Here is a 14923-nt window from a genome sequence, read left to right on the forward strand (position 1 = left end):
TTATGGAGAATTAAGTAGACAAAATTCATTAAAACACATCCAGTAATTTAGCACTATGCACACAGATCTCACTGAACTCCATGGGAGATAGAAGTTCCTGACAGGACTGTACCCTATAAAACAATTCATCAAAACATCCACCATGACTCAGGGAGTGGGTGTGAGAGGTCTGAGGAACTTTAAAATCTCTCCTGAATGTCCCCCTGGCAAGCTCAGATACCAGCACACACCTGCTCCTGGCATCTGTGCAGGATGGAACTTTTTAAGATTGCTGCTTGAAGGCTTTTTCACATTAATATAAAGATTCCAAAGAGCAAATTCAGCTGGGAATTTAAAGCACAAGCAAAAGTGCAGATTTAATGGGAAGAAGTTCTTTCCAGTTTGTGGAAATATATTCTTCCTCTTACTGGAGTAAATTCAAAGGGGGGAAAACCCCTACAAAACCCAAATCACACGCCACTCCTTTGCCAGCCTGCACAACCTTTCAGTTCTATGGTGCATGCTGTTGTGAGGCATCCCACACATCAGCAACCTTAAGGCACTCCTAACTCTACTGCTTCAGGACATGTAGAAGACAGTTTAATCAGTCACCAGTCACTTTTGTTTCAAGCAGAATTCTAATATGCAAGAGTTTCTTCAAGAAATGCAGATGCTGCTTTAGCAGAACAGTGAGATGAGATGCTTTCAGAACACATCGTTCCTTCCACAACAGCTCCTCAGCTGACTGAGAATCCTGGCAGCCCTGACTCATCCTGGAGCCAGACATGGCTTCTTACGACATCTTGTGGCAGCAGGAGCAGCTGACAGGGCTTTTATTTTCAAAAAAGTAATTTAAGATATGAAACAATGATATTACAGAAAATCAAACACACAACAAAAAGGACCAACTCATAATCAATTAATTTGAACAGACTAGCAGCACTTTCTCATAACAGGAAGATTCCCCATAAAATGAAGACACAAAGCATAAAAAATAGGAGCATTATTTTAAAGTAATAAAGTCAGAAAACTGAAACAAAAACACTCTAATGCAATTCAAAGTGCATGTGAGGTACAGATGTACAACTATAGTGCAAGTATGTATTATTGGCACTTAACATATTCTTACCTATTCTAACTAGAAAATCAGAATTTTCTTTGCACCTTGTTGCTTCCAGGGAGAGACTGGTACAGAAGGGAAAAGCTTCACTGTTCAGAAATGTAATGACAAGGTGACTCAATTAGACTAATTTATTCTGATATTTATGTTGCATGTAACTGGATAAACAGCAAAATAGCAAATCTTATTTCTCATTTGTTTTCAAATTATGTTATGAGAAAAGACGTCTTTTAATTTTACCTGAAAAAACAGAAACTGTGGTTCAATACTATTCTACTTGGAACACATCGGTCCCAGAAAAATTATGAGATGGCCCACCTTGAAAAGGAAATCAGAAACAGCTCCAATTAAATAAATTAAACCCAACAAAATTACTTTAAATCACAGTCTTCTTTTCACAAACATACTCATCAAGGCACACAAGAAAGATGTCTTCCCAGTCATTAACTGAGTAAACCTTAATTCACATTGTTTTTTGACGGAAGGCATTTCACTTTTTCTCTATGCAACTTGGTGTCAGAAATCCTGACTCAGCCCTTCATACAGCCTCTGGAACAGTGGCAGTTTTTCCGGTCAGGGCAGAAACAACTGGCTTTGTCTAGACTTGGTAGGAGGATAACAGAACAAAATACAAGCAGGTTTTATGTAGTCAGAGATGAGCACTGGAGGACAAAGAGAAAGATTCTGGGAGGAATATTCAAGCAGGACTGCAACTCTTACTGAACAGGTGTGAAAGGGTTTTCAAAAGCATTTACTGGAGCACCTTCAAAGCAATAAAATCCTACACCAGGAATAACTCGTATTTGTCCAAATGTGAAAGAAAATAATAATCTACATTTCACTCAGGTCATGCACACTGGGATTACTGCACCTACTTGTGTGTCTACTTTACTCTCGCCTGTTATTGTGCTGTGAAACATATTAGTTAGCAAAGACAGCCCTGCCAGCACGAGGACTGAGGAGACCAAGCACCTCATCCACCACAGGCTTGTCATACACAGCATCAGCCTCCTATGAATCAGACAAAAAATTTTTAAGATTAAATAAAAGGGCACTTTCCCAGAGGGATACTCAGAAGCAACAGACATTTAAGCCTGCAAAGTCCCTGAAGGACTACTGTGACTCTACAGAAACAAACCAGACATTTAAAACCCTGCCTAACTTCTTGTCAAGCTGCAGACATTTACTTTGTGTGCAATAGAGAACTTCAATTTATAACCTGCTAGAGACCGAAAAACAGACTGTTGGCACAAGATCTGCTGGCACAGTAACACAAACTACAATTAATGTGAGATTGTGAAACACGGATTGGGTATCTTAGAGTCAAGCCCTCCTCCAATATCATGGGTGTGCTTTGGCAAGATCCGAAGAGGTTGCTGGGAGCAGGGAGAGAAGTCACCACACACCACTGCATATCACAATCCAGTGGAAAAGGTAATTAAGCTGTTGCTAAACAGAGATAACAGCAATGGGCTACAAACCTGCAAATCCTGACCTCCGTTTGCCTCCACTCTGAGAAATGGTCTACAGATTAAAATTATCTCCTTGATGAAAATCACGTTTTTAGTCATTTCTACAACCAAATCAAAGTAAAATCTCGACGGCACAACTGCAGCCCCTGCCCCGCGCCGCTCCCAGCAGCTGCCCCCCTCGTCACCAGAGGGGGCCACCGACACCTCACCGGAGCTGCCCCTCGGGTGCTCCACGCTCAAACTTCATCTTCCCGCTGAAGGAAACACTCACGTCACATCTGAACTCACCAGCTACTCCGAGCTGCAAAGATGACTCCGGCTTCCTATTTATCTTTTTTTTTTTTTTTCTGGAAAGAACCCAAATAGACACTCAAATGGCCTTCAGGTAGAAGCTAAAATAATCTTGGAGAATATTACTTCAGTGAAGTAAAGCACATCTTTGTCTCAGAAAGCAGGTTGGGAAGCAGAATGGCAGGAAGGTGATCCTCAAAAATTATGGAAGCCTGACACAAGAACTGATCTCTCCTGCTTTCAGAAAGGAGTTTCTCAAGGTCAGCAAACTTTCTTCTCGTGCATCTTTGTCCTCTACTGGCAGGGGTGCAAAATACTTCCTACCTTTGTGCAGTTACACGGTCTTAATGTACAAATACTATCATTTTATGGATTCAAAAACACAATGTTTGGAAGCCCAGGACACTCTCTCCACCATCTCTCATTTTTCAGTACACTACCTGCAGTGGGTAAGGCCCCATATTCACCTGAAAGTACCAAATACACTCAGCTAGGAGCAGAAACCTGAAACTGCAAAGAAAAATGTACACCTTAATTTGTCTTCATTTATATGCTCTGGCATAAGGTACAATTTGTGCTTTAGAAACACAAATAAACAACAGTTTATGAGCAGGTCAGTCCCTGTGGATTGCATTCCTTTGACTAGAATTGTCTTTCATCTAGAGATGAAACCATGTACAAACCATGTCAATTTTAGTAGTTTTCATAAATTTTTACCTTCACAAGAAGCCTAATCCGACAGGATGTGGAAGATGAAGTGCTGGATACTAGCTGAAATTGTTTCAGTATTTTTTTCAGAACTGTCTGTGTAGAAAGGACTATTAACACCAACAGCTGTTGTGCGTGCACCAACCTGAGCAGGAACATGTCTGCTGCACCAGGCAGTGAAGTAACCTAACACACAGACCACCTTGGAATGAGCCTGCAGTGAGACACTGCTAATGGGATTATTTTGTCAGTCATTGGAAACAAATGCCTCTAATGCTTTTACACTCCACTCATTTTACCCTGTAATACCAAGATTCAAATGCTGTGAATACAAATCTTACTTGCAGCCATTGCTACCTAAGAGAGGCATGTAAATCACCCTATGAGCCTGCACCAGTCTGAGGGAGAGACTGAAGCTGTCACTGCTTTAATTTCTAACAGCCTCCCTTCCATCAAGGCATATCTAAGTTTACACTCATATTCTTAGCTGCTGTTTCTCTTTATGGATACAATTCCATAAAAGTAGCTAATTAAGATGAAAAAGTATCTAGAAACACTAACACAGAGCTTGAACTTCCATGAAAGCGCTCTTAATTGTAATGAAGTAGCATGTCCAAGAAGCATGGGAGATTCTGTCCTTCTGAGACAATCTAATCACACTGCACCAGCATGTCAGAAAGCTTCCAGAGGAAGTTTCAAAAACTTGATTCAGTTCCTTTCATTAAACACTAGGTTCAGCAGACCCAGATCTCATTTCAAATAGGGAAGGCAACAATCAAACCATGTTCAATTTCCTCTATATGAGCTTTTGAGATTCTAAGAGTTCACATGACACATCATGTGGTTTTAACTCCCATTTTGATTGGTATCTCTCTCAAAACAGAAAATCTCACTTTAAAATAGACTCTTTCCAGACCCGTTGCACGTAAGCAGCAAAGAACAGTAATTGTTGTGACAATCTTATTACCACCTCCATTTCATTTGAGAATTACTGTCCGGCAGTACTTACAATAAAGAACAATTTTAAACCTCATTTTTGTAAGGAAGATCACCTAGAAAACTACTTGTTACACACCAAAGACTTTCACATTTACTTCACTATCAGTACACAATTTCTGTCCTGTAACCCAAAGAAATCCAAACCAGAATGAAGAGCATTAACCAAACACCTTTCAGAATTCCAGTAAGAAATGAATAAGGCTGAAAATCCAGTCAAAGGGAAAGAATATTCATTCTCTCCATCTTAAAAGAGACTAAAACAAAGGATGTGGCCAAGAGTCTGAATACAGCTCCTTTCTGAATACAACTGATTCTGTAAAAAAAAAAAAAAGAGTAACAAACCATTTTAATGTTGCAGCTTTATTTAAAAGAAAGTGACTTTAGAGTTTTTGGCAACACATTTTTTATACAAAGTTGATACAATGAAAAATAAAACTTCAGCAATGTTCTAGAGCAGATTACAGGCTGTAAACTCAGAATAAAATGTATTGTATTGGAAAAGATAACTTTGTTCCAAGTCTTGTTTGCAGACCAGTGCTAAGTGATCCCAAAAATCTAGCTTTACTGTACATGCCAAAAAACCTCAAAGCCCACCCAAAACCACATTTCCTAAGTAAGCAGTTGTTCAATCTGGTTTTGCAACCTAAAGTAACAGTTGTGACTAACTGTACACAAGAAACACATCAAGATTTCCTAAATACCTTCAGTGAGTAAAAGTCAACTTCCACATACCCTTAAAAGTTTCTAAGGAGTCATGGACAACAAGGTATTTGGACAAACCTTTATGAATGGCCATTCACATGGAACTCAGAAGTCCATGAAGAAATTCCAAAGCCCTGTAACAGTTCCTTTTAAACGATTTCATTTCAGCAGGTCAATTTCATTGATCTTGGGATCACATTTTTTAAACTTATGTCTGCAGTACACCAAAATTCCAACATATCAATAAGCACTATGAACAGGATCCAGTGGGGAAATAAAAAACCAAAACCCAACAAGCTACACAATCCTGAAATTTTTTTTTTGCCATTCTTATCACATGCTCAGTAGAAAGTTTTGGGCTCCTCCCAAAACTCTTTTGTTACTATTTTTAATTTGTCTGAAATCAAGTTTCTCAAATAGAAAACCTATTTTGGGAAGAAACTTTCTCATTATAACCCCAGGTCCTCAAACACCCCATTTTGGGGGTGATTTGGCTTCATGCACCCCTTACAGGCACAGGGAAGATATTACCCTCAAACATTAAGGCTGTAGAGAGCTACCAGACAGGGCAAAATACTAATACTCAAACTGTGAAATAACAGCTACTGTAATTCTTGTATTTGCTGTTTTCTGTCATGCAATCACAATTATACTTTGGAGAAGACTGCAGAGGTGTGTTTCCTGCTCTCTTCTTACTTTGTGAGTCCTGAACTCAATCTGATTTGTTTTATTATGTCTGTTCATTTAATGTTCTAGGAACAGCACCAGTGAAAAAGGATACTAAACCAGTAGCCCCAGAAAATCTGCAACTAAAGTCTTCCCTAGAAATTGAAAAATTTCGTTAGAAATTCCACTTCCTTTTCAGGCTCTTTGCCTTTTCTTTCATCTGTGAAACATCCACCAATCATCCTTTATCATTGCTCTCCACCCTGTGATACCAATGTAAACAAAACCCAGTGGCAGAATAATCAAGTTTTGCCAGAGAAGAAAAAAGCACCATAACGTTACATCTTTGTTCCTTTCAGTAAGTTACAGCAGCATGTCGAGACCAAAGCCCCAGGCATTCTAATGCTTAAAGCCTTGCTCCCAGGTCCTCTGCAACGCTTTGGACCCTGGTATTAAAACAGAACAGGTATTGAACATAGGATGTGCTCACAGAAACATGAATAGGAGTTTCTGTGAATACATGTGCCACAGACCTACTTTGTGCCTGGGGACATTCACAATGCAGATTTGGTTCTCTTGTGAGGCTGAGGAGTCACTGGCACTGAACAGTTTTGCCATAGCCACCTCTTCCAGCATCATAGTCTTGCCGATACTCATCTCGGACCTTACGAAGGAGGGAGAAAGGGAAGTCCAGTAAAGACAAGGAAAAACAATTTCTCAAAATTGTTACACCATTAGAATACAGTTATACTGACATCACAACATGTAAGTGGCTACACGGAGCTGATTGACAAAACAGAAGCGCATCACGCAGAAGCCCAGAACAGCATATCCCAACTTCCTCTTTAATTGTGTCTGGGGACACAGTCCAAGCAAGGATAGCCAGCCTTGGGCTTCGGCAGTGCAACACTGCCACCTGCTCCACTTGGGGTAAGCCAGCTGCTGTCCTGTGTGTTCCTGACAGCCCCTTACATTTTCTGGGCTTACTTGTAAGTATTATCTCCCCAGGAAGCTAAGAGTTGTTTCTGCAAGTACTTTTAGTGAAATATATGAAAGAGTTATTTATTCTCATTGGATTACACTGCCATTGATCAGATGTGTTCCAGTGTTATCTTAAACAATGACCCCTAAGTTGCTATTTCTGAAATTGTTCTGTGCTCATTCAAAACCAAGAAGTTTGGCAAAGTCATCATTCCCTTAAAACCCCAGGCAGTACAACAACCTACCTGTCCCCCTGATCTTCCACGGCCATACTGCCTACCCTCCTTAAATCCTGCATCCCAGTCTGTCCTTATGATCCTGTCGTCAAGTCTGGTCCCGTTTATGTATCTCATTGCATTTTCAGCATCTCCTCTAGCATAATACCTTAGAATAGGTTAATGAAAAAAATGGACTTCTACTTTCAACACATGGAAAAAAGAACAATATGAAATGAGCTACAAAACCAAGTCTTTGCTTTAACCAGGTTCCTGCTCAGTTACTTCAAAAAGCAATCGCTTTTATGAAGCTACACCAGCTGAGAAAACTGCTAGTGAAAGGCAGGAACGTGCAGGAATTCAAGCATCAAAAACGCATGTATTGGATTAAGTTTGTCAATTACGCTGACATTTAACAACACAAAGCTCTACTGCTAATGAGTGGGAAGCCCCAGGTATGCTCCATTCATGCTGCAAAGTTCCACCATTCTGGTGAGTTCACTAGAACCAGTAACAGAATGATCCTCAGAAACGTGCACATAATGAAGTCACGTGACAAGCATGAAAGATGCCAAGAGAAACTTTACAAGTATGTGTGTACAAAAAGAAAGACCTTTTTACCTCGGCACGGAGAATATGAATTTACTGCAGAGGTCAACTACCTAAGGCATGTCTGCGTTAAAGTATCAAAGCGAAAGCAATCTGTTAACGCCGCTCGACATGCAGTGCATGTTCGAATCGCAGAATCATGGTTGGAAAAGACCTGTAAGATCATCAAGTCCAACCGTGAGCCCAGCATTGCCCTCTTTCACCAGGGTCTCCCACAGACCCTTTAGCAAACGATTAATTTTATCCTCGGAGAGCTCTCCCGCGACGCAGGGCCCGCAGTGCAGAGCAGTTCACCCACACCCTGACCGCTCCTGCCGCCCCGCACAAGGATACTCCACGAAGCAGAAGCCGCAGGCGGTTTTCTTCACTTTGTCCAGCCCCATGATGACCTTCTTGATGTCGCCGCTTTTCCCGAAGAGCTCGTGGATCTGCTCCTCGGTGGTGTAGAAGGACAGGTTCCCCACGTAAAGCGTGCAGCTCTTCCTCAGGAGGCGCTCCTGGTCGTACCGCGTCCCCTGGGCCGCAAGGACACAGCGTTACTTCACGGCCCGGCCCGGCCGGACCGCGCGGCGCCCGCCCCCGGCCACTGCTCACCCGGAAGTGCTGGTCTCGGTACTGGCTGAGCTCGGCGTAGGAGTCGCTGCGCAGGATGCTCAGCGTTCCGCCGGAGCTCATGGCGGCGCCGCCCGATCCGGCCGAGGCCAGCCCAACCCAGCAGGCCCGGCCGGGTCCTACCCAGCCCAGGACCGACCGACACCACGCAGCCCGGCCGCCCCTTGGCGCCCTCCCGCGCCCCGCGCACGCGCCGCCGGCCGCGCAGCCAATGGCGAGGCGGTGCGCGGCTCTCGCGAGTGCGGCGGGCGGGGTGCGCGGCACCTCTCGCGAGAGGCGCGGGGAGCCCTGTGCGTGGGGACGCTCGGGCGCCGGGTCTCGCGAGAGTGGTGGTCATGGCGCTGCTGCGGGCGCTGTTGCTGCTGCTGTCCAGCCCGCGGCTCGTGGAGCGGCTCTCGGAGTCGCGGCCCATCCGCGCCGCCGCCCGGGTCACCGCCGCCGCCCTCACCCGCGGCCAGCGCGACCTGGCCCCACGCTTGCTTCGCCTGCGCGACGCCTTTCTCGCCGAGCTCAAGGACGGCGCCCGTGCGCGGGGGTGGCCGTGGCCGCGCGGGCCGGGCCGCGGTGGCCGCCCCGGCTCAGCGCCGTGATCGCCGCTTCGAGCGGGAGGCAGCTGCGGACAGCGCTGGGGAGGAGACGGGAACCGCCGCCGCTCTCGGGCGCCGAGCGCTCGAGCACACGGAGTGTGTTGGAGCCGGCGGGTAAAGGGCCCCGGGCGCTGGTGACAGCGGGGCCCCGGCAGCCGCTCCGGACCCCGGCGGTGCCCGGGCTGTGGATGGCGAGCTGCGGACTGGACGGTGCGTTCCACATCGCATGGCCTGAAACGACTCCTCCGGAAAGCATGAACACGGGAAGCTGCTCCTCCATCGGTGTGATGGATTTCCATTTCAAAGACAGTATACACGTTCCACGGTTCTCAGGAACAAGCAGACTCACGTAATAATCATCCACAATGCTGTGAAGATTGTCACTTTTAGGTGCTTGATAAGAAACTTGAAATAAAACCACAATTCTCACGGGAGTACCTGTAACAATGTCTGTGTATACAGCAGTAATACTCTATATTTGATACAATTTTGTTCCCAAAAGGGTTTTAAGTGTTGATGATGATGGACAGGATAATGGACATCTTACAGGGGGGTAAAAGAAATTCAGTAGCTATCCTAAAAGCACACCTCAAGTCTATTGTAGCAAGAAGGGTTTACAGGGAAAATAAATGACCAATAGAGCCACCCTACATATAAAGGGAAATACAGATATGTAATGGAAAAGGATGCATTCATCATGTGTAATGCATTGGGGAGGTTTGCTTAAGATGCTGGATCTGATGACATCTATGACACTACAGCAGTTAACCTTCCTTCAGAGCATGTTTCACGGTTTGATCCAGCTGAGTAGAGGCTCAATTAACTGGGGAGGGTCACTTCTGTTACTTGTATCATTCCAGGTGAGAACAACCTTGTATATTGTCTGAGATACAGTTTCCTGCACTGCTGGTAAAATTAAACCCTCACCAACAAAGACAGGTAGATGTGCACGGATGGAGAAACTCCATCTACAGTGTAAATTGTAACGGTCTGGGTGGTGAGACAAAAGCAGTATATTGTCAATCTGAGCTGGTACTTTTAGTCCAGGTTCCCTTGCTGGCTCTATGCAGGTTTACCTGTGCAGTGGTAGAGCAGTCATCATCCTATGGGAATAGTGCTCCATTACATCCCCCAAGAGTTTCAAGATGTTCCCCACTCAGACTGCCAGAATTCTTAAGTTTTATGAAAATAATTATCAAGACTAAGGTTGTTCAAGAAAGCTGAAAATGGGAAGCTGGACATGGAGTACCAGCTGTGGCACACAGTTGTGTCATCCCAGTGTAAGAGAGCAAAAAGAAAATTAACTTTGAAAATACATTAGCTGTCACAATGCTTTCACAACTACTTACACTACTTTGTGAGTCACCAGTACAAACAGACAGGCACCTCCTCTCCCCCTGCCTTCCCCCAAACACATCCCCTTAATTTACAGGCAGGTCAGCAATGAGGAATGAAGGATGTGGGTGAACATACAGGGAATGCAACACAAAATGCTTTACAAGAGAACAAGAGCTATGTTCCCTAAACATCTAGGTCATACCTATAGGTTGGAAAATACAGGCAAATCCCTCGCACATTGATTTTTCCTAGCTTCTCTTTAGAGCCTGGCATCAACCTGTATTATTCTTGTCTCTGTTGAAAACCTGTCTCTTAAGACCTTATGTAAGGTTGAGTGGGTGAAGAACTGCCAAAAGCATTACCACCTTTGTGAGCAGAAATAATTCAGATGTCAGATTTGTTTCAGAGAGAGAGGCTTGATCTACAATGCATGTGCCAAGTCAGGATGTTTTGGATCCAGAAGTTCACCCAGGCAAAACCAAAGATTGTAGGTCATTCTGTGCTATTGAGCATATACACCATGGTCAGCTGAAGCCCAGTTCTTGGTGTCCAGTCTAAAAGGAGACTGCTCTCCAGTGGAAAGCCAGGATATGAGCCGTCATTCCCACTGAGCTGATTTAATGGAGAGCAGTTACTGCAAGGGGAGGGGGCGCAGGGGATGCGGCTCCTCCCTCGGGGCTGCCTTCCCTCCACGGCACCGGAATCGAGGGATTCTGCTCTGTGGTGAGCCCGTTCAGAGATTCTTCTGGTCCAATGGCATGAAGGATTAAATCCCTCCCAGTTACCCGCTTTCTGCCTGCGCAGCTCCTCAATCCAGCTCCCGCAGGACCTCTGCCGGAGTGACAGTCGTGACAGAGCAGCAGGAGGGAGCGCCCGATCTGCAGCCGCGGAACCTCGGACACGCTTGATGCCATCACAGCGCTGTCCTCCCGAGCTGCCCGGGGCGGTACGTGGGTAGCACGTTCACGAGGATCGAACTGTGGCAAGGAAGGCTAAACAGGCAAAGCTTGGATTTTAGGATTTAGCACAAGTACTTAGGCTGAAGCATCTTCCATGTTCTAAATCAGATTCTGCCAGATCAGCGCTGGGGATTTTTCAAGACGGACCCACCCAAGGCAGTGGTACAGTACTGTGACTGCAGTCTGGTCTAATGAATTTTAAAGAGCATAAAATAAAAGATTACTGAGTCAGACCAGTTTTTTTCTAGCCCTGTAACCTCTCTCCCGCAGCTGAATTAATACCTATTATCAGTAAACACCCCGCAGTCCCCAAACCCTGTCAGAGATTATAAGAGCTTTCAAAAATAAATCTCACATGGAAACAGCTACACTTCAATCACAGTTTTGGGGGACTCTGATTTCATCCCTTCTCATCAGGAGAATTACAAAAGTTCATATGAAACACCACAGGGCTGAATAAGTCAAATTTAAAGCAGGTTCTATCCAGAACTGGCTACCCTAAGAGCATGAGGAATGGGAATAAAGAGATGTGGGAGAGCTCCCAGTGCCACTGCTGGTGCTGAAAGGGGGGTGTGTGAAGGAGGAAGGTCTCACAGCACCATCAGACAGCACCCAAATAAAGTAAAAACCTAAAACTTTGTTCTCCTAAAATCTAAAGGCTCTGATGATCTCTGTTTAGCTCAAGGATGTAAAGTCCTAACTGACTCCTCCAATTTCCACTGGATAGGACAGGTATTCGTGGTGGGTCTTCCATTGATAAGTGAGGAAATATCAAAGTCTCATTCCTGAATGAGACACCACACTTTGTAATTGTGGCTCTGACCGTACCAGGGATTATAATAAAGATGTGACAGTCGCTGCAGGTAAAATTGCTTGCTTGCTCCTCTACTGTCTGGCAGAGGGTTTCTTCTCCAGACCCAGCCATGTCAATGACTTCCACATGCATGTCTGTCTTCTTGATATTGAGCAGAGACCTTGGAGGCATGTAGGTGTGCGCAAAGAGCAGAGTGTAGTGCCGTGGATAGCTTGAGGACGCTGGAGAATGGATGAGTTGCTCCAAGTGAAACAAACAGGGAATCAGCCCTCCCTGGTGTAAGCATCCGAACAGAAGGGCCCCCAGAAGATTGAACAGAACAAGGAGGAGTTTCCATTTCACAGCTCTGTTCGGTGATGAGCTGAACAGGACCAACGGCAGGATAAGAGGGATGAGAAACCGAGGCTCCTGGTGACTGAACAGGGAGAGAAATGCCAAAGGAACAAAATAAAACAGCAGCAATGTTGGACTGCCCTCGGAATGCATCAACAGCCCAGGTGGCCCACGGTAACACCATCTGACCGGCATTAATTGATGGACGTATTTCTTTAGCATTTTAAAGCCAGCACCAATGGCCAGAATATGTAAGATCCCAAACAGCATTACTCCATTGACCGTAAAATGTGTAACTCGTGGGTGACTTCCATGCAGTGCAAGATTATGAGGATTAAGATTATAGCTGAGAAAATTGAAGGGGGTTACTACCATTTTCTCATGTAACTGAGCTATTACATCAATTAGGCTGCTCTTGTTAGTGCTGTAGAAGTTGTCTAAGCTCACGGAGGTAAAATAGAAGGTGTCAGCAGTTATGAAAACAATAGCAGTAAAACATGCACATAGGATAAGCTTCAAAAAGTGGTTTATGAGAGTTTTAATGCTCTTTTGAGAGTCAACAATTAAACTGGCCCAGTAAAGCAGGGGCATTAAAGCAAATGCCAGAAAGGTTGGCCTGTTGAAAAACCCAGCAGTTGTTATGACACCTATGAGAGAGCTGCTTGTAGGCTCTGCTGAGCTGCCACTGGACTTTTTTGAAGAAACCAGTACCATGAGAAGAGCAAAGAGGAGTCCTTCAAGTGTGTTGGTAAACGTTCTTGTATAAAACACCAGTGTGACATATGATCCAGCAAGAAGTACCAGCGCTTTCCATGGATCTGCTCCCCAGAAAGGAGCTAATCGATAAACACTGTAGTCGAGTATGAAAGAAAAGATTGTAAAGAGCAGGCGAGGAGATACAAGAAGAGTGTAGCTGTTGATGCAACTTGAACATATGTCCAACTGCTGCAAAGACTTGATCACCCAGTATGTAACTCCTGATGTCATTAAAGGGAAAACAACTGTTCTGCAAGGAGAGCTGGAAAGGAACTCCCATGGATAATAGACCTGTAGGTTTAAAATATCTCCTACAAAGGGAGAGAAAAAGAAAAATACATACATAAATAACATCTTATTCAGTAATTCAGCATTAGGGATCCTACTTGGTATAACAGGCATCACAATACAGAGCAACTCCTAAACTTTTAAGACTGGCATCAATCTTGACATGTCTAGGAGTGTACCATTCATTTCCACAAAGCATCGAGAAGCCTGTCACGGTAATGTAGTTCGAGGCGTCAGTCGCTGTGGACAGCACAGAGCAGGAACCCACCCACCCGGCCAGCCCTGCAGATCCTCTCCTGCCCGGCTTGCGGGACGCGCTGTGTCACGGAGCGGGATCCCTCGGGAACACCCATCCGCCCGGCGATGCGGGACACGGTGCCCGTGGCTGTGCGGCTTCGCGTCCCCTCGAGCCAGCGCGGGACCACCCCGTCCCGGGCGCACGCCTTACCTGCCATGACCTCGGGTGCCTGGAAGAACTCGTCGGGGTGCAGGTACCCGCTCTGCGGCAGGAGGCACCAGCCCGCTCGCAGCGCCGCCAGCAGCGCCCACAGCGCCCGCGCCACCATGGCGGACCCGGCCCCTCACATCGCACCGCCAGGGGGCGCGCGGCCCACGGACGAGGCTCCGCAGCGGGAGCCCGGCGCGCATGCGCACGGCCCCCCGCCGGCTGAAGCTCAGGGAATCCGGGATCAATGGGCTGGAAACGAGTCGGGGATCGTCGAGTGCCACCCCTGACCCAACACCACCGTGTCAACCACACCATGGCACGCAGCGCCACGTCCAGCCTTTCTTTAAACACCCCCAGGGACAGTGACTCCACCACCTCCCGGGCAATCCGTTCCAGTGTCTAATCACCCTTTCTGTGAAATCCTCCTGATGTCCAACCTGAGCTCCCGTGGCACAGTTTGAGAGTTCTAGGAGTGTGTTCTCTCATTCTGTCACTGCCTGGGAGAAGAGCCCGACCCCCACCAGGTTACACCCTCCTGTCAGGGAGTTGTAGAGCGGAATAAGGTCACCCTGGAGCCTCCTCCAGGCTGAACACCTCCAGCCCCCTCAGCCGCTTTCTCATGGGACTTGTGCTCCAAACCCTTCTCTGGGTACATCCCAGCACTTCAGTGTCCTTCCTGGATTGAGGAGCCCAGAACTGGAAGCAGCACTGAAAGTGTGGCCTCACCAGTGCCAAGTGCAGGGGACAGTCACTGCCCTGGTCCTGTTGGCCACACTATTCCTGATACAGGCCAGACAGGATGCCATGGGCCTTCCTGGCCACCTGGGCACACACCGGCTCATGTTCAGGCACTGTTTCATAATTAACCAAAAGCACGAGGAGAAGAAACACAGCAGGGACGCAGCTGGGCACAGCTCGCCAGTGGTCATGGGTTTGAGTGCTGGGCACGGCGTCACTGCTCCTCGCACAGACACACTCACCCCATCGGGCACAGCTCGGGGCTGGGATCAGTCTGTCCCAGTCCAGGCCCAGTAACTGGGAGCAAT

The 14923-nt window shown here is 46.2% G+C and overlaps 3 protein-coding genes across 4 annotated transcripts; 1 reads left to right on the forward strand and 2 right to left on the reverse strand.

Moving 5' to 3' along the window:
• Positions 1-4910: 4910 nt before the first annotated feature.
• On the reverse strand, positions 4911-8538 carry NCBP2 (nuclear cap binding protein subunit 2). Of its 2 annotated transcripts, XM_048314556.1 has the most exons (4): positions 8337-8538; positions 8076-8257; positions 7164-7302; positions 4911-6601 (listed from the first exon to the last, which is right to left on the reverse strand). In XM_048314556.1, exons 1-4 carry the CDS (start codon positions 8415-8417, stop codon positions 6530-6532), a joined length of 474 nt encoding a protein of 157 aa, XP_048170513.1. In that variant the 5' UTR covers positions 8418-8538; the 3' UTR covers positions 4911-6529. The 2 variants fall into 2 exon arrangements, with proteins under 2 accessions (XP_048170513.1, XP_048170512.1); XM_048314555.1 differs by having other exon boundaries at positions 6509-7302.
• Positions 8539-8640: 102 nt separating this feature from the next.
• Positions 8641-9375, forward strand: NCBP2AS2 (NCBP2 antisense 2 (head to head)). The gene has a single exon (XM_048314913.1). The coding sequence runs from the start codon at positions 8690-8692 to the stop codon at positions 8942-8944; it is 255 nt and encodes an 84-aa protein (XP_048170870.1). The 5' UTR covers positions 8641-8689; the 3' UTR covers positions 8945-9375.
• Position 9376: 1 nt separating this feature from the next.
• PIGZ (phosphatidylinositol glycan anchor biosynthesis class Z) lies at positions 9377-14008 on the reverse strand. Its single transcript, XM_048314912.1, has 2 exons — positions 13878-14008; positions 9377-13452 (listed from the first exon to the last, which is right to left on the reverse strand). The coding sequence occupies exons 1-2, from the start codon at positions 13993-13995 to the stop codon at positions 11891-11893; spliced, it is 1680 nt and encodes a 559-aa protein (XP_048170869.1). The 5' UTR covers positions 13996-14008; the 3' UTR covers positions 9377-11890.
• Between the last annotated feature and the right edge of the window lie 915 nt (positions 14009-14923).

The sequence above is a fragment of the Corvus hawaiiensis genome, chromosome 10 (genome assembly GCF_020740725.1).
Source record: "Corvus hawaiiensis isolate bCorHaw1 chromosome 10, bCorHaw1.pri.cur, whole genome shotgun sequence".
Lineage (NCBI taxonomy): Eukaryota > Metazoa > Chordata > Aves > Passeriformes > Corvidae > Corvus > Corvus hawaiiensis.